We start from the raw sequence: 20,000 nt of genomic DNA, 5'->3' as shown, positions 1-20,000 counted from the left end.
ATCTCTTTTCAGATATTGATGATGTTTACATACCTATACATTCTGCGTTGTCCTTATTTGTTATAGTAAGACAATATTTTTCATTTGCAGAGTTGAGAGATTATCTCAAATTTTATGGTTTTTGGAATCTGCATAGCTTTGTCCTTTTTCAAGCTTTTAAGTATTTTAAGAAACAGGTGAAGTTTTAGTGTTGAATCTGGAATTACGTAGTTAACTGAAGTTATTATTGTTGGTATTTCCTGAGCCTTGAAACTGGCATCCACTGAGTTTTTATACAGCTGGTAATTAGTAGCCTTTTGTTCTAGTTTTTTGTAAAACACTATCAGGCAGCTTAATTCTGTGTTCCTGTTTTACTTCTCTGAAAAAGCATGAATGAAGCCAGCTTGGTTAGTACAGTTAGAGCTTGCTTTTAACTGCTGATGTCATTACTTCTGTCTTGTGCTTTTTTCTAAGGGGAGGCAATTAAAACTATTGTACCACCTTGTTCCTTTTGATATTCATTGTGTGACACAACTTTAAAATGACACAAACTATTCTTAAAAAGTCACTGCTTAAATTGAAGTAAGGATTTAAGATAGATTCTCTTTCCATCTCAGACAAGCAGAAACTGGCAAGAAGCTGCTGGGTATTTGTACCAGGTAAAAAGGCATTACCAATAGGTGGAGGGAGGCAGTTACTGCCCTCTGCTCAGCTCTGGTGAGACACGTTTGTTGTGCTGGGTGTTGTTCTGAGTTCCCTAGTACAGTAGAGATATAAATATATTACAGTGAGTTCAGCAAAGAAAAGTAAAGATTATTAGACGCTTGCAGTATCTGAAAACAGAAAGGCTGAGGGTGAAAGAATTGTCCATTCTGAAGAGGAGGACACAGAGAATCTTATTCATAAGTACTTAATGGGGAAAACTAAGCAGATAGTTTTCAGTGGTGCCCAGTGGTGGGACAAGAGACAATAGGCACAAAATGAATTAGAAAAAATTCCACTTAAGCATAAGAAAATGTGTATTTTTGCTGTCATGGAGATGGTCAAGATTGGAACAAGTTGCCCAGAGGGGTATCCTGGAATATGTAGAATTGAACTGGATAATGTCCATAGCTACCTATTGCAGCTGAGCAGGCTCAGAGTAGGAAAGTTAAATTAGGTTGTCTCCAAAGGTGTCCTTCCACCTCATGAACCATTCTCTGATTCCTGTAGGGGGGTGCGTGCATGTACTGGACAGGCCAAGGAAGCACTTGTTTTCTTAGTATGAGCATAATTATTTGGCTACAGAGCTGGAACCTTCTTTGACCTGAAATTTGATTATTTGCATTTCCAGTGATAAAGATGTCTACCAATTTTTCTGCATAAACATGGCGAGAAAGTTAGACATATTAATGGAGAGATGCCGTGCTTGAGAATCAATTATTTATACACAGTGAAGATTCTCCTTTGCTCCTTGCTCTCAGTGTTAAAACCTGGCCTACGAAGATCCCTTTGATGTATAGTTGTTCAGAATTTTTACTTCTGTAGGATTATGTGATTGGGAAAGATTATTAGGATTCGGTGTAGGAATTCAGTATTTTGTTCTTCTTAAAGTATTGCCAATTTCTAAAATAATCTGAAAATCTCTGTAAGTAGTTTTCATTATTTCTAATAAAGTAGGTTTATATGCCAGTGGCTTAATAAAATTACTTGCATGTTCAGAGCACATATTTGTTTAGTTTTTAACAAATTATATTCTGGAGACATTTTACAGTTTCAGGAGATTTATAGTGCTGCATTTTATGGCAGTTTCTTCTGCTTGGTCTGGAGCACGTGCCTTGCTGGTTTTAAGTGTGCTGTGGATGTTTGACAAGTTAGAAACTTAGCAATCCCCATCAGCGCTTAGCCACACTGTCTCAGGCTTTGTTTTTGTTGGCTGATATCCAGTACCATGCTATAAAATACATTTACTTGACAGAAGAAAGTGGAGAACCACATTAACTACAAAGTTTTAAAAGGCTGGCTAAACACATGCAATAAATATTAATAAAAGAAAAGGCCACCCACCTTTGACCTTCAAAACTTGTTATTAGCTTTGTATGTTTTAGAATTACTGTAACATTTTGAGTAATAGCATTACATAGCAGTATGAAAGAATCTCTTTCTTAAATAAAGCAACTTATTAAGAACTCTGTATTGATTGTTTTGCTATCTTGTTGCAAGGATTATGGAGATACTGCATTGCCAGATTTTACTGTATGTTTCAGAGTTATCTGTAAAAAAACGTCGCCATTTAGTTGCTCAAAATAGATAAGCCAGGTTAATTTGTATTTTTAAGTAAATGGGAAGGTATAGCATTGTACATGTTTGTATGCACTTGGGTAGGATATTTTGTAGAGGAACTATTGTAAAGAATGATTATGCAAACTTTTTTTCTCAACTTTTTTCTTTTAGACAAGTGTAGCAAGGAGAAAAGCGGTTTTTAAAAAAGTCATCTTTCAACTTATGATAGAATGAATATCTAATTTCTGTTGGCTGAATGGGCTTCACATTTTCATTTTAGTATTTTTTGTTAAATGCCTTGCAACGTTCAAAAAGAGAGAATGGGGGGATGTGGACCAAACTAGACATACGAAGGAATATGAAATGTCAAGAGCAATTCACCATTCGAAAGAGATTCGAAAGAGCTGCTACGTAACCATTGTCTTCTAGGTTAAATGTTTATCCCGTCCCAAGATAAAGGCCTATATTTTACTTGCACTCCTAACTATATTTTAGGTTTTTTAGTGTTATTTCTCTTTGTAGTACATTAGTGGTTCCCATTTTTTTTAATTGTATGTGCTATATTATCACAGAATCTCAGGGGTTGGAAGGGGCCTCAAGAGATCACTGAGTCCAACCCCCTTGCTAAAGCAGGTACCCTGCAATAGGTCTCTCAGTTAGGTATCCAGATGAGTCTTGAGTATGTCCCTAGAAAGAGACTCCAGAGCCTCTCTGGGCAGTGTATTCCAGTGCTACCTCACCCCTACCCAATGAGTCAAAGTTCTTCCACATGTTTGTATGGAACATCATGTATTCAAGTTATAGGCCATTACTCCTTTGTCATTGCACACCATCGAAAAGAGCCTGACCTCTTCCATTTGTCTCCCACCTCTATTTAGATATTGGTAAATATTAGTCACATCCCCCCTTGGTCTCTTTCCTGAACTGAACAGACCGAAGTCACTCGGCCTTTCCTCATACAGGAGATGTTCCAGGCCTTTCTCATCTTTGTCGCCCTTTGTTGGAGTCCTTCTAGGAGATCCCTGTCTTTTTTGAACTGAGGATCGCAGAACTGGACACAATATTCTATATGTGGTCTCACTAGGGCAGAGTAGAGGGAAAACATCACCTCCCTTATCTGCTAGCTGTGATATTTTTAATGCACCTCAGGATTGTGTAAAAGTAAAATAAAAAAAAGTGCAGGTATTTTAATGATAAATGGATGCAGACTGTTGATTATTGAACTATTAACTCATTTTGTGTAGTCTTTATTTTGTTTTTAATTTATAAAAGATGAAATGGAAAGTTTATGAGAAAAACGAATAGAAAAATCAGCATTATTAAGTGAAATACTGTGAATCACAGGATCATAGAATCCTTAGAATTGGAAGGGACCTTTAAAGGTCATCTAATCCAACTCCCTTGCACTGAACATGATGATGCATACTGCTAGTTTTGGATGCTTTTATTACATGGATGAAAAAATACTATGAAGGCATCAGTCTTGGACAGTATCTCTTTCAGCTCTTACTGTCTCTTGAAAATAGTTATTGTGTTGGGGTTTTTTTTCTCTTTCAATTAGATGCACATGCATTTTTTGTTACTGTTAAGATGTGTTGTGAATTGTGACCACTTAAGACAGTGGTGATTGAATATAGTGATCAGTCACATGGAGAACCGTGCTGTATTTATAAAGCAACAGTACTTTTAATATCTGAAAATCAGTTTCTATTCAGATTAGAAAGATGACAGAGCTGTGATACATCGGCTTCAAATACCAAGTTTTTCTGGGAGTTCTAGAAGAAAAAAGAATCAAAAGTGAAAATCAGCCACTCTGCAGTCTGTGGTCAGTGAGTGAGAGGTCAACATTGTATGAGAAAGCTTTAGTGTGAGAAGAGGGGAAAAACACATAAAGTAAGGAAGAGGGTGGAAGAATTTAGAATTATAAAGAAAAATGCAAGTGTGATGACAGCCTACACTGCTATATCTGAAGCACTTCATTGTTCTCTCTCAGATCCCCCTTCAATTTCGTATTTCCATTATGCCCACAAAGATTATGGAGCAGTAAGACTGTGGAAACCACTCATTTGCCATTTCTCATTGCCACTCATTTGTACTTCCTTCCAGCCTACATCCATATGTTGTCTCCTTTTACACTGTGTTCAGTTCTGGAGAAGAGCTTCTATTCATTCATGTATTCAAGTTTGTTTTTACTACAATATAGGATCAGCTGTTTGACCATATGAGTATCAGTGCTAAAATCTAAGTGAATGACTGGCAATTAACATATTAATTGCTTTATTTCAGAGTGTTGTGCGTTGCCTTTGGCATCCAAAGCTGAACCAGATCATGGTTGGTACAGGCAACGGACTGGCTAAAGTATACTATGATCCTGTTAAAAGCCAGAGGTAAGTAGTAGTAATTAACAGTTGAGAACTCCTTATTCCCTTGGATTTAGCTGATTCTGTGATTATATTAGGAGATGAGAAAAAAATATTTAATAGTGTTTGTTTTGCAGAATTTTACTTACTTAGTCACAGTAAAGAAGAAAAAAGAGCAAAAACTTGCTTTTCAATAGCTGTTCATTTTCCTCCAGAATGTTAGTGATGCTGTATGGTGACAGTTCTACCTGAATTTACAAACACATGTGTTTGAAATGGCGTGAAATCTGCTGTAAGAATAACCAGCCTTTCATTTCACGAAATCATAGGACCATGTAGATTAGAAAAGACCTGTAAGATCATCAGGTCTAGCCACCAGCTCATCACCACCATGTTGATTAGACCACATCTCTAAGTGTCGCATCTCCAAGTTTCTTGAACACCTCCAGAGATGATGACTCCACCACGTCCCTGGGCAACCAGTTCCAAAGCACTGCCATTATTTCAGAAGAAAAATTTTTCCGGCTATCCAACCTAAAACGCCCCTGAACCATTACCTCAAGTTGAACAGTTGAAAGCTGCTCATATGGTGTTATTGAAAGTCTGCTTACTGTGATTAGTCCTTCTGATGTCATATTTCATTTCATTTTTGCAATAAAAAGAAGTATTAGCCTAAACTTCAGAGTATGTGAAGTAGTGGTGGAAAGCCTAGTTTGAAACCTCATCTCCACCACCCCCTCCTGTCACATGTGGATTTTGCCTGCATCTAATGAAAGGTGGTAGTGATTAATCAGAAGGTGATTTGTCAGTCTAGAATGAATAGAAGAGGATTTAACTAGTCTATAAATACTTCAGCAATTACCTTGCTTTTACCATCTGGGTTGGCTGGAGAACTTCCTTCCTTATCAGCAGGGGAAAAATGTGTGTTTCATATATTCTGAGTGGTATGACTATTATTACAGTAAAGAGTTTAGTTCTCTTATATGCCCTCATCTTTTTTTCACTAGCATGCAGAAGCATTCTCTGTTGCAGTTCAGAATTCTAAGATACTTACAATGACCTGGACTCTTGAGTATGAAGTTAAATTCTTGTATATAAGATTGGCAGAAAGAAGTGTTATTTTTCTGTTTCTTATCAATTTAGAGGAGAGAAGGAAATTATGTAATCATTGTTTGGACCTCTCTACAGACAATGTTTGTCCCAGATGTAGCCCCAAGTCTCTTATACACACGCTACAAAAATATTAGCTCAATTTTGTACCCTTTTGATTCCTGGTAGATAACAGTAATAAGAAAAGTACCACCAGTTTAAATTAGTCCTCTTGCAATCAGATTTGTGCAGGTATTCCCACTATAGTGTTACAAACACCTCTAATAAGATAACTACTACCTGTGCTACTTAGGAAAGGAACAAGGAACAAATTATTGCCTGTGTTTGGAAAGGGGCACTTTCTGTGTGCATTCTGTAAGTAGTGTAGACAGGTGATGTGCGATAGGAGACTTCTGTCCTTACTTCCACACGTCATGTAAACTGATCGGAGAAAGAAACTACATCTTTTTATCCCCCTTCACATCCTCATGGACATACCAAGATATACACAGTCATAATATTCAAAGTGCCATATGATTTAGTGGAGAATATGTTGTAAGAACATGTTGAATAGTGAATAATATTCAACATAATATTATGTTGAATAAGTGAATATGTTGTGCTTGAATAAAACATGGTTTCTGTTTGATACTAACATATTAACTGTGTTGCTCTATGTTTTCTTCCAGGGGAGCAAAATTATGTGTGGTCAAAACAAAAAGGAAAGAGAGACAAGCAGAGACTCTTACACAGGATTACATTATAACACGTAAGGAATTTATACATGTTTTTATCTAAGCCTCCTTAACTCCTTCTCAGTTATCATTTTACTTGCAGATGATTTAGGATTTAGTTTTGTATTTTTCCTTATTAAAAACCTACAGTCATTCCTTAATCTTTGGGTGCTTCATACAAATTTTTATAGCCCTGCAAATCTGGAATGGTACGTATCTGGAATGACCTGTAAAGATGGTGGTTGTATTCTACATTATGGTGCATTTGAAAAGACAACTACCTTAAAAAGTTGGAGTGACCTTTTTTAAGGATTTTGTTTTGTTTTGTTTTGTTTTTTAATTAAAAAAAAAAAGGACTTAAGGGACTTAAGATCCAAGATTATTTTCATCCTTTCTTGAATCTTCAGTTTTACATAAGTAAATTGGTGAGTTGCCACTAGGTAACATGAACAAGTAACATGAGCAAGTACCAGTGGCAAAATCATAGATGTGAGGGATTGCTCTTAAGCAAATTCCTATTGATCTTTCAAAATTTGGAACTTGCCTAGTAGCATATGGGTTTTAAATAGTTAAAATGTCTTTCCAGCTTAAGGGATTACACTTCTGTAATATGACTCACTGATGGCCTTAGAAATTGTTATTGTTACTGTGAAAATTTTAATGACCTACTTTTTCCCAAGGACAAATTTTACTATGGGATTAGGAGTCTGAGCAGTTTTGGCCCTCCCTGTTAGCACCACCCTATGCAGTATTTCCTCAACTGGAGTGACAGCAGTCCCATGACTCTGCTGTACTACTTATTTTCTTCTTCTATTCCCATGGTGTTTGGATCCAGCTCTACTTACTGGTAATCTTGCTCATAGAAAACCACTGTTACTGAACAGCTGGCAGCAAAATAAACAATATTTAGAAGGAGAAGGTATGGGGAGTCTTGGTGACCAGGCCCATATCAGAGGCATTTAGGTTCTCGATTCCCATTTCAGGTACTTTCCAGCCATAGCTGTCTCCTATTTACTTCACTGCTGCAGATGTGCAGCTCCAGTTCTTGGGCCGCCGTGGGTAGAGTTACATCTCATCAAGACTGTAGGTCTCCTCTGAGTGCCATTCTCATTTGATCCTTAGTCCAGCCTTGATTATATTAACACTGTCTTTTCTCTAAAAATTGTGTGTGTGCTGTTGTTAAAGTTTATATTGTGTAGAGTGATATATTTTCCATTAAATTCTGCTTAAAATTCAATAGCATTTGTGAATCTTCCACATCATTTTGAAATTATGTAAGGATATTTCCATATAAAACAAAGTAGTAAAAATACTTGTGACCAGTTAGTGAACTGGTTGTAAAAATTTGCTTTTTGTGTATTATTATATTTGTTGTATAGTAGTGAAACTTTTCAGAGGTTATATGTGTTTCTTCTGAGCTTACAGGTGGAACTGGGAAGAACTTGCCATCTCAGAAATCCCTTCCAAAGTGAACTAACTGCATTTTCCTCCTTGTGTTTTGTTGTTTGTTTATTTTTAATTGTAGCTGCTTCTTAATCTCCGAATTGCCAATACTACCTGTTTAAAACGCAAGAACGTTTTTGGAGAATTGTGTATTACTTTTAAAATGTGGGAATATGCAGCTTGAGTTTCCCTTGGACAGACTTGACTTCCCAGATGCTCTATGCAAACCAATCAAATACATTGCTTTGAAATGCCAGAAACAATTTGCTGTTAACCATCATGAAACCTGTAAAAAAGACCCCTGAAGATTATTCCCAAAGTTCTACTCCTGTTTCATATGACTGACTTTTCATTGTCGAATAAATTTAGCAGTCTTCCAGAAGTAAACTGGAAAAGAGGGAGCTAACAATCTGATAGATCTCTGGATGCTGCTTTCCTTTTTGTATTATTATAGAGCTAATTTCCCTCCATTTAAGATTTTGTTTGTTTGGTTTTTGTCTTCTTTGAGTCTTTTGACCCCAACACAATTTCCCGCATTTTGGGAAACACCAGCTATACGCACACTGGAGTGTGAAAGCTAAGCCTCACCATGAGAAAACTATGTCCCTTGACATGGTATTCCTCTTCTGCTACTGAGTGTAGTTTTTCTGAGCAGACTGAAATAGCATACACGTAAAGTACAGGAATTGAAGATGTTGCAATTTTCTGAAGAAAGAGAATTTTTGAAATCATGATAATTCATCCAAACTCTCAGGTATTCTTCCAACCTTGATTAGTGCTGTAATTTAAGAAAAAAATGAGCATGATTTTGTATGCAGAAACATCATGGTTCATTGAGGGGATTCCTTTTCTTTCTCAGATCTAAAAGTTCATCTAGAGTTTTCATGCTGCTGGATTACTGGAAACATGTAGAAAAATTGAAAGTTCAGAAAAAAAGGCAACCAAATGGTCACAATGCTAATGTTGCAAACTGAATGTCATAGGAATAAATCATGTATACATAAACGATGCAATCAGTATTTCACATTAAATACTGGTGCCTGAAGGCACCCTGGAAATTTGGCTACTTCCCTGTTTGAAAAATTCAAAATTTAGAGTGAAAAAGCCCTCCAGAATGCAACTCATTGCTTGGGAGACTGCTTCTGCCACCTTTCATGTTGTACGGGCAAATCATAGTCTGTACCATCTTATTAAGATGATAAAAAAATAATGGAATTTCTAAGATTTTTTGTTCTTTAAACTTTGACTTTTCAGCTCATGCACTTCCAATGTTCCGTGAACCACGACAGCGAAGCACCAGGAAGCAGCTGGAGAAGGATAGGTTGGACCCAATGAAATCTCACAAACCAGAACCTCCAGTAGCAGGACCAGGTAATCTACACATAATCACTTCACACTGTTCTATGCCAAGAGCTGTCTTGTTTGAGTTCTGAGTTTCTTGAGTGAGATCACATAGCATTTGCAAAACAACTTGGGGATCAGGCCTAGCCACTATTGGTTCGTGAAAGGTAGGTCCTACTTAACCAAACTGATCTGCTTCTGTTATCAAGCGACCCGCCTGGTGGATGAGGGAAAGGCTGCTGATGTGGTCTACCTAGACTTCAGCAAGGCCTTTGACACTGCCTCCCACAGTATTCTCCAGAAGCTGGCAGCCCGTGGCTTGGATAGATACTCTCTTGGCTGGATAAGGAGCTGGCTGGAAGGCAGGGCCCGGAGAGTGGTGGTGAATGGAGCTACATCCAGCTGGAGACGGTCATGAATGGTGTTCCCCAGGGGTCGGTGGTCCTCTTTAATATCTTTATTGATGACTTAGATGAAGGCATTGAGTGCACCCTCAGTAATTTTGCAGGTAACGCCAAGTTAACAGGAAGTGTTGATCAGCCTAGGGGTAGTGAGGTCCTACAGAGGGATCTGGAAAGATTGGATGGCTGGACTGAGGCCAATGGGATGAAGTTCAACAAGACTAAGTGCTGGAACCTCCACTTCAACTGCAATAACCCCAGACAGAGCTACAGGCTTGAGAAGACTGTGTAGAGGAAATGGACCTGGGAAGGAAATGGACCTGGGAGTATTGATTGATGCTCAGCTGAACATGAGCCAGCAGCATGCCTAGGTGGCTAAGATGACCAATAGCATCTTGGCTTATATCAGAAATAGTGTTGCTAGCAGGAACAGAGAAGTGATCATCTCTCTGTACTCAGCTACACCTTGACAAATGTGCTCAGTTCAGAGGCTCCTCAAGAAAGGCATAGAGGCTCTGGAGCATGTTCAGAGAAGGGCGGTGAAACTGATAGGAGGTCTGGAGTGCAAGTCTTGTGAGGAGCAGCTGAGGAAACTGGAATTATTTAATCTGGAGGAGGCTCAGGGGAGACCATATCCCTCTCTACAGCTACCTGAGATGTTGTGGTGAAGTGGGTGTCGGCTTCTTCTGCGTAACTAGCAATTCAAATAGAGGAAATGGTGTCAAATTGCAGCAGAGGAGATTCAGGTTGGATGTTAGGAAAACATCTTATCTAAAAGAGTGGTCAGGCACTGGAACAGGCTCCCTGGGGAGGTAATGGAGTTGCCATCTCTGGAGGTGTTCAAGAAACGTTTAGGTGTTACAATAAGTAAGACTACTGTATGGGTGTCCAGTACTGTAAGATATTGCTCTTTGATTGGAGTACTTACCTAACATAAATTAATAACCACAATTACTTACTTTATGTAATCAGTAAAACATTTAAGTGAACAAGTCCTAAATTAAGCTCCTTCTGTCATCTTACCTGGCTTCTTCATATCAGATCACTGTTGTAGACATTATATGTTTATCTACTTCTTGAATGTTTTTCTATAAAATATTAATTTCTCTTTTTTTATTTCTATAGGTCGAGGTGGCCGTGTTGGAACTCATGGAGGTACCTTGTCATCGTACATAGTCAAGAATATTGCACTGGATAAGACAGATGATAGCAATCCTCGAGAGGCTATTTTACGTCATGCAAAGGAAGCAGAGGAGAATCCATACTGGGTTGCTCCAGCATATGCTAAGTAAGGAAGCAATTAAAAGTACAAGTAATATTTCTGGAGGCCAGTGGGACTTCGGTAAAAATAGAAGACACATTTTTAACAGTATACTTTGCCTTTTCTGACTTATTGTCATTAATAGGTAAACCAAGACTATATCATGCTCTTACATGTAAATAAGAGCTTTCATGAGTTTAAACTAATAGAATTTGATATTTCCATTTTTAAAATTTGCCTGTCAGTGCTAGGAAATAATCTTAAAGCTTTCTGAATTCACTAGTCTTCTAGAAGTAAACATCAGAAACTGATTTTAAAAGATAATATGCCTTTTGGTAAGTTACTGTCCCACTGACAGAGTCCGGCATAGTGGTTTCCCTCTGGCCCTGACAGAGTCTAAGATTAAACCTTCAGAAATATTTGCTTGGTGGTATGACGCTGTAGTTTAAACAGTTTCTTAGATGTTATTGATTACTTGGATTTTTCATGCATTGGGACCTGCCTACTGCTTGGATTAATTTGGTCTTAGAGATACAGAAGTATTAAAAATCGCACTGAGAATTGCACTCAATTTAAACTGCATATGTGAGGGTGATCCTTGTCCTCTTTACACTGAAAACAGCAATATTCTTCCTTAGTGATTTCTATCATGTATTTATTTATTTTCTAAGAATTAGTACAATTAAAACCATTAAAAAAACATAAAATTTTGGAAGTATAAAAATACTCAGTAAACAAATGTATTTGATACTAAGGAGCAGAAAATGCCACTTACAAATTACAAATATTTTAACGTTTTGTTATTGTCACTGCTGTTGTTTGTTTTTGTTTTTGTTTTTTTTTTTGCACAAAGTAATCTGCCTAGTATTAGTAGTATCTTCAAAATTAATAGGGAAAAGTTGTGAAAAGATGAAATAGGCTTCACAAAACAGGCAGAGCTGGTAACAGATTGGATTTTTTTTATTAGCAGCCCATTGTTTTATCTCCTAGGAAGTATTTTCATTTGTACTTTACTTACTGTACTTTTCTTACTACTTCTGTCGCTCCTTAATGAAAATTACATTTCCAAAAACTTGGAATGTAATAAGAAGCATAGCTCTTTCTAGCAGAGACATTTATTTCCTAACTTGACCCTTAATACTTTTTGCAAAAATACTTTTTGAGAACATAAGTACTCACTCTGACTTTGACTAAATAATTAATAAGTATGGTGTTGTTCTGAAGTACATCAAATCAGTGCATTCTATAATACCATCCTTGTATGAAGTCAAAGAAAGAAACGTTTGACAGGCTAATTCTGTAACAGTTGTAATGCCAACTGTTGATTTTTAATTGCTTGATGGTACATGTTTCCTAAGGATGAAGTTTACTTTGAATGTGTGGGTACTTGTTTTTATTTAGAATGTGCAACTATTTGTTCTCAGCAGTAAACACAGTCATTTATTTGATCAGGTAGATACCTCGTATTTTTGGCTAACCAACTTCATTGACTGTAGATTGAGTTTCACCTCCAACACCTGCAATGTAGCAGGCATGAAAGTTTTAAAACATAGCTGTATTACAGGAGGCTTACTGTGTCAGGTGGGTGGATCTCATTATGGTTTCTTGTTAAAAGATGTAGCTGCAGGGGAAGAAGAGAGCTGGCTGAGAAGTAGGGAGGATGCAAGTCCAGACTGCTATTAACTTACACACCAGAAGGTGATACGTATGTGGGGGAGTTGGGCTGCAGCCAGCAGCATGCTGCCTTGACAGTTTTGTCAGTTGATAAATCTCATGCCAAGGAAATTGCTGCTATCCTTGCTTCAGAATCTTGACTTCAAGATATACTCCATGCAATGAGCTTTTTAAACCTTCCTTCTTATTACTCTTTGTTATTACTATTTATTATTATTTATATACAGTTATGACAATGAAATGCAAAAGCTCTACAATTGTTTTATGTCCTTAACTTTCAGAAATGGAGCTCTATGTTAGCAGCTGCAGACCATTGGCAGTCATAGATTCATTAGCTGCTTACCTGCATGCATGCATAATACAGAGGGCTGCATTATAATGCATCCAATATGTGACTTTATAGGTAGTGCAGATTTACCTGGTATAAAGCATTTTACAGACCTTCTTAACAGATATGTATTTTATTAAAGTACCAGTAACTGATGTAAATTATCACAAAATATTGTTTTTCCCTAGAGACTCTTTTAAAATCAGGGCTCATAATAGTAAGCAGTATACAAACTCAGAGAAACTCTCTCCTTTAGTTAGGACTAGTGCTTCTCTTATAGGATAGGATACATTTGAGAGTTACGAAAGGTGATATTCTGATGTGTATTTAAAATGACGTGCTGCCTGGAGACCTTGGAAACACATCAGTGTGTTTCATTTTTTCAGTGGTGTTTATTCTTTTCATTAATTTATTTCTTTGCTACCAGTTTTTCCACATTTCTGTGTTAACTTTAATTTAAGTGTGGTGTAAAAATATTCATCTCAGATAACTCTTGTTTGATAAGTCCTTTGTTTTTGCTGTCTCATAGATGGTTATTTGCCTACAGTCTTCAATTTTCCTTCTTAGGAAGATGCCTAAGTAATAGATATTTGTTTTCTTTAGAGCTTGCTACAAAGTAATGTTAGTCAAAGAAGACTAAGAAACATTCATTTTCTTACTGATAAGTTTTTATAGCTGCCTGATTGTGATGCCTAAGTTAAGAGTTCATCTGGTCAGAATTGTAAGTGATTAGGTCATTCTGAGCCAGATAACATTTTAAGCCAATTAATTTCTTTGTGTTTTCACTTTAGAAATTTGTTTAATACCTATGGCATAACTTTTGCTGTTAGTGTATACATTGTATGGAAAAAAATCCTTCTTTTTAAAGGTGCCTAATCTGTTCTTGAAGCCAAATATTTGCTTTATTTATCAATTGAATTTATTTTCAAGCTTCTTATTATTAGCATGGCTTTTCTGTTTGTCTTATAATTTGTGCCAGAAAAGGAGAGAAAATACGTGAATGGCAAAAGGGTGGGTGAAAATAACACATGCTGCTGAGAGGATAATGCTAAAGAATAATAGTAAGTACAAATGAAATTAGAAGATGACATATCACAGAAGGCCAATGTGAATTAAGTGTCAAAAGAGATAAGAACAACAGCAGGAAAAGTCTGGATGGAACAATTAAAAAAAAAAGTAAAACAAAAAACAAAACAAAATTTTAAAAAACCCTGAGATTTTTTGGGAAAAAGCTTGTTGAGACCTTGGCATGAGTTTTTCCATTGGAGTGAAAGGAAAGGAAAAACAGATTGAAGATTTCAACTAAGGAACTACAGGAAAAGAACTTGAGGCATCAGTTGTAAATGTTTGAAAATTACATTCTTTGTGAGCTGTTTGTTTTAACACAGCTGTACAGAGATACTGTAAGGACTTCAAATGTCCCTCTGAAGGATCAGTATGAATTACTAAGCATTGTAGCTGAGGGGCTAATCAGGCCCAGATGTATCTTTCTTCTGTACTGTAGGGAAGATCAGGGTGAAATTTGCCTCTGCATGAACACAGACCACAGTTCTTAGAAACCATCTTACATTACAGAGTTGTTGCTCTGTTTGGCTGTCTTTGTCATTGCTGTTTGCCATAGGCAAAAGGGAACAATCTAGCTGCACTGTATTTACTGTTTTTTCTAAGTAGTATTATGAGTATGTGAAGTGTTAGTCATATTGTGGGTCTTGTAGTATCCTTAACTGCAAAAGCAGGACTGAGCAGAATGTTTTAGAACAGTGATTTTGCTGACACATTGGTATGTTTAAGCTAAATCTTTTTTGGAGGTTGTTAACCTCCAAAAGAGAGAAGTCACTGAGAAGAGTCTAACAACTTCTTGAGGTAAGGAATACAAAGGTGCCTGATGCTTGAAGGTTCTTGCCTGTCTGAAAGTAGCCTGTTTGACATGATTCTGTTTTCCACGTACACTTGAAAGTCTTTAAATTTGTTTCAGTGCAAAATAAACTCTAATTGTAAAAGTTACTGTGACAGAAGTCACATGCTGTTGTACGTAATTGTCTTTTCCAGCTGGTTTAGCTATAGCAGTATTTTTTTAAACTGCAGCTTTGTGAATCACAGATGTCAATGAGCTACTTTTACAGCATCTGTAAAAAGCAAGTAAGACAACACATAACCTGAGGGATTGTAGTGACTCTAGAGAGGTCTCTGTGAACCCTGGATTATTATTTTTTTTTTTTTTTAACTTTCTGCATAGTTGAACACATTGCAAAAAAGTGAAGTAAAGAGGAGTCTAGGAGTCTAGGAACAAATCTACTAAGAATGGTCTTTGTTTTCCTCTTTTTGATTACAGCCCTTTGATGTAACTGACAATAGGAATGCCTTTATCGGTGTATGAGATACACCGATATGAGTTTCTTCTGACAGTCTTGGAATTCCATTGTCATAGAATAATGTAGGTAGGAAGGGACCTCTGGAGATCATGTACACCAGCCTCCTACTTAAAGCTTTCTCTTAGATTAGGTTATTCAGGTCCAATTAGATCAGGTTTCTCAAGAACGATTGCAGTTGAGATTGAATATCCTCATGGAGAGAGGTTCAGCAACCTTTCTGGGCAGTTTGTTCTAGAGTTTGACCACCCTCATAGTAAAAGAAAATAAAATTACTTCTATCTAACTAATATTTTCTATGTTCCACATGTTCTGTTGTCCCTTGTCTTATAGCTGCAGCTTTAAGAAGATTCTAACTCCATCTTCTCTGTAGCCTCTCATGATGTTGCGATGTAGTTGTAGGTAGCAGTGGAATACCTTTTTAGCCTTCTGTGCTGAAGACACACTTTGCTCAGATTCTTCTCATGTACAGTATACTCCAATCCCCTAACTGTCTTGATAGTATATTTCCATTGTAACCAGTCTGATGGCCACCCCGTCTCTTATACTATAGAGCCCATAGGTAGCTATGCGAATTCAGATATCATTTCACAAATGCTGAATAAAGAGGAATTTTATGGAATCTCTTATGACTATCTCTGTTAAGATAGTCAGGGACAGTGTGCTTTGCTAAATCTGTGCTGGCTGCTCCTTATCACCTTATTGTCTTCTTGCACCTAGAAACATCTTCCATGAGGATTTGTTTCATAGCTTTCTCAGGGTTAAAAGTTAAGTAGACTGACCTGTGGTTTACCCAGAACTTCCTTTTGCCTGTTACGAAAATGAATAGCTTGCCTTTCTGAGTCATCAGGACTCTATTCTGGTGACTATGACTTCCTGAAGATGAAGAAGAGACATGGTAGAATCCCCATCAAAGGAGGTTTTCAAAATGTGATAGGACTGGCTGCTAAATAATCTCTTCTAGGCTTGCTTTTCCCAGAAAATGTTGAACTTTATGTTTTGAGGTCCTTTCCAACCTAGGCTGTGTTCGATTTTGTAGTTCTCAGGGACAAAGACAAATGAAATTGATAAGAGAGTTGATGGAGAAAAAGAGCACAGCTTTCCAAAATATTATCTAGTTCTCGGAAATGCAAACATTTTGAAGTAGTATACCTGTTTTGATAATTTTCATATAAATACTAATCATGCAGCAAGCTCCTATACAGTGGCAATCTCCACTACAATTAGTAATCAAAACAATGTGTGTTTAAATTAAATAGTCAGTATTGATAATTGTGTAAGAAAGAGTGTTTTCTGTGCTTACACCTTTAAGTCAGTCAGGTGTTATAAGTATCCCAGTTGCTGCTGTAAAACTTGTGGAGGTTGAATGGCTTCCATTACAGCTGAGCTGAGGCTACAGCCATTTCATGCTAATTTTTGAAAATGAGATAACAAGCAGACTTGATTTCCTCCATATATATTTTCTTGAGACAGTTACCACTGGATTATGCTACAGTCTCCCCCCTTGGCCACATTTTTATTGGATTCCGAGTACCTTACTGATGTTTCCTGACATCTGTAACTATTCACAGGGCCTCTTCCATCACAGAAATTGCATAGCTTCTGATGTTCATTTCATAAGTTGTGTAATTCTTCTTGAGTAGAAGTTTATGATAAAAATTGTGAGTGTTGAAATTTCATGGTCAGAAATGATTGATTTGCATTTGATTAATTGTGTCTTACTAACAGACATCTCAGTTCTGGTACCTTTAGTTACCTAAGTTTGGGTACCTTTCTTTTGATTGTTGTGATAAAAGGAAGGTACGCTTCTAAAATGTGCTAAATAAGCTGCCATCAACAGGTTTTGAAAAAGTGGGAGAGACAGAAGATTCCATATATCCTGTTTCTTAAGCAGACAATGGAATCCATTATTTGGGCCAATGAAGCCTTCATCCCCATTGGCTGTTTTGGAATCAATGGTGACTAAAAAAAATCCTCTTTCAGTGATTGGTTAAGAACAATTTATGTAACTATTTTCTGATGAGAGTTTACTTACATTTCTGTTTTCCACGGAGAACAGAATGACTCATCTAGTTTAGGTTTTCATAAGCATTCAAATTCTGCTAATGTGTAATGAGGCATGCAGCCTGCACTAGGGGACTATGTATTAATTGAGAGTTCCTCTATAGGACCATCTCTAGCACATCCTTCGCCTTTTGCTAAGATCAAGTGTAGTGTAGCATCCTTTGGAAGACAGAGAAGGAGGCTGGCCAACAGAAGGATTTCATGTATACAGAAAATCATCTTTGTCTAGTACCTATCTTATGCTGTATATTTAACAACTGAAGAATCTTGTTCTTTATTGGCCAGTGTCTTGCTATTACTCTTCAAAGTCAGTTGGATTACTCCTGTTGTGTCGGTAAGGCAGACACAGTTACGGTGCACCTCATGCATTTTGTTGAGTGTGCCAAATAACAATTGTTGTAACAATAGTGCTTCATATCCTCAAACTGCTGTGAAAACATTAGTTAATACACTAGTGAGCTGATGACTGCCTTGGATGTGTTGCGTATTTTGTCATGTAATTGATGTAATGAGAAGTTGAGCACAGCCAACTTCAAAAATCTGTTAGTTTCAGACATTAATTGTGCTAAGAATTAGGTTGGTAGTGGGTGCCATGCAGTAATTAAAGTGTAATACACAGGAACTGAATGTCCAAACAGTTTTTTGAGATGCTGCTTGATACTATGTTCATTTTAAAGCAATTAATAAGTATTTTTACAACGTGTTATTTAAAATAAAGGTAAACATTGGAGGAATAGATACCATCAGGCTTGACTGTAGGATACTACAATGTCTACATACTGTGTTCTCATATGAAGATCATTAGTTTTATTATGTTACAGTAGTGCTGGATAAAATTTCTAGAGGAGAAGCTGTTTTTTTTGTGCACAAACTAAGCCAGAAACCACGCTGTTCTGTTTTTGCTCACTGGCTCCTGTATCAAAATGGAGGTTTCTTTTTCTGAATGATGGCATCAGACCTGGAGCTTCGTTTTTCTAGATTATAGTAAATTGACTTTTCTTCTTATCTATCATAATCTTACTTATGGAACACGCAGACAATGATTATGAGCTGATGAGGATATACTTGCAGAAGATAGGTGCTTATTACCTTGCTCTCCATACTTTGCCCAAGAGCTGTGCCTTCAGCTCGTTTTAAAAAGTCAGATGATGTTAAAAAGTCAGATGATGGGTTTGTTTTTTCTTTTTTCTTTTTTAAGAATGAAAACCAGCCAACTCTAGAATGTTTTATTTTTAAAGGATGTAATTTGTGTCTAATGTATGTTTAATACAGTTTCTGATAAATAATTGTAGTCTAACTTAATATTTTCTTCTAATGATATTCTTTTTAATATTTTCTAGAACACAGCCAAAAACAGTTTTTGCAGAAGTGGAACCAGAAGATGATGAAACAGACAAGCCAGAATGGAAAAAACGTAAAATTTGAGCAATTTGGTGTAAAGAATGATGAAGAAGCATTTGAAATAAATTGTAGCCTTTATTTCTTTGTTTTGTGTAGTGGATCAAAATTTGAAAGCATAAATTACTTCATAAGTCTTGCTGCAGTGGGAAAGGAATTGTATTATAATGGATTGTCATATCTGAATTCTGTAATAAAGTAGTGTATGGTGCAAAGGAAAACTCTTCCCAATTTCTTATTTAATGTTTTGATTTAAGTAAAAAATATTCCTCTTTATAATTTTTAATAGAACTGTAGTGACTTCCTTATTTTGCCAAGTGCTTTTTTCTATTGAAACTTTACTAATGCTGTGTCACAACAGTGTTCAATGATTTTAAATATATAAATAAAATGTACTTTTTATTTTTACTAGTAAAGTCTAACGTTACCACAAATAAACCAAACTTACATTTTTATTTCTCATTTTTCACATTTATTAATGTGAAATAATCCACTAGAAAATATTTCTAGCGTTTATTCTTAGATAAATTGCATCCCTGTTAGGTATGTGTAGTGTCCCACGCTAGTGCTTTGTATGGCTTTCATTTTTCAAAAGTGTGAAATAGGAATAGACAACCATATGTTATGCTTCAATAAAAACATTGTAAATTTGTTGCTTAGCTGATTTTTTTTCAGGCTCTCCTGTCTCTATTAGTTTGTATTGATTAGTACAGGATAGAGCTGAGCTGTGTTTTTATGGTGAGCTTTTTATATATTAATGTATGCAGATAGAGAGGTAGATATTGTTGTATGCCTGAATTATGTATACCTTAGCCCACACTCTCTGAAAAAACTGATGCTATCCTTTATAAAGTGTAGGGGTTTTTAAGTGTGTGTTCAGCATTAACATAGAATTGCTGAATGTGAAGGATTTAAAACGAATGTGCTTTAGAAAACCTGGGTTAGTTTTAGATGTTTATGCAGTAATATATAATACAGTAAGTATTGTGATTACAGTAGTATGGAAAATAACAAGTACTCTGCATTTCTACGAAGACACAGAGCAGGAGACATCATACAGAATCAAGCTTTCTTGATTATGAATAGATTGTGAAAGCGCAACCTAAGGCTATATTTAGCAAGCACTTCATCACCTTCCTAACTCAGAGCACGTGGTCCTGATATCGTCAGCAGAGCCTAGATATTTTTTAAAAAAGCATTGTTCTGCACCATGATTTCATTGTATGATTTTCGAGCTTATCTTTTTCTTGTATTATTTTTATGCATTAGAGAAAAGTAAGCTTGACCTCGAAGAGAA

General features: G+C 36.5%; 1 protein-coding gene across 1 annotated transcript in view; it reads left to right on the top strand.

The window, feature by feature from the left end:
• Positions 1-19,362, top strand: part of WDR70 (WD repeat domain 70) — a 147,994-nt gene extending 128,632 nt beyond the window's left edge. The window contains exons 14-18 of the mRNA XM_052670354.1: positions 4,528-4,628; positions 6,380-6,459; positions 9,122-9,238; positions 10,735-10,897; positions 18,646-19,362. Coding sequence (XP_052526314.1) covers positions 4,528-4,628; positions 6,380-6,459; positions 9,122-9,238; positions 10,735-10,897; positions 18,646-18,730 — 546 coding nt within the window. The 3' untranslated portion in view covers positions 18,731-19,362. The remainder of the gene's footprint in view (positions 1-4,527; positions 4,629-6,379; positions 6,460-9,121; positions 9,239-10,734; positions 10,898-18,645) is intronic.
• Positions 19,363-20,000: the final 638 nt, after the last annotated feature.

Source organism: Tympanuchus pallidicinctus, unplaced genomic scaffold (genome assembly GCF_026119805.1).
Source record: "Tympanuchus pallidicinctus isolate F22 unplaced genomic scaffold, pur_lepc_1.0 scaffold9, whole genome shotgun sequence".
Classification (NCBI taxonomy): domain Eukaryota; kingdom Metazoa; phylum Chordata; class Aves; order Galliformes; family Phasianidae; genus Tympanuchus; species Tympanuchus pallidicinctus.
The sequence above is the reverse complement of the archived record's forward strand: the minus strand, read 5'-3'. Positions and strand labels throughout refer to the sequence as shown.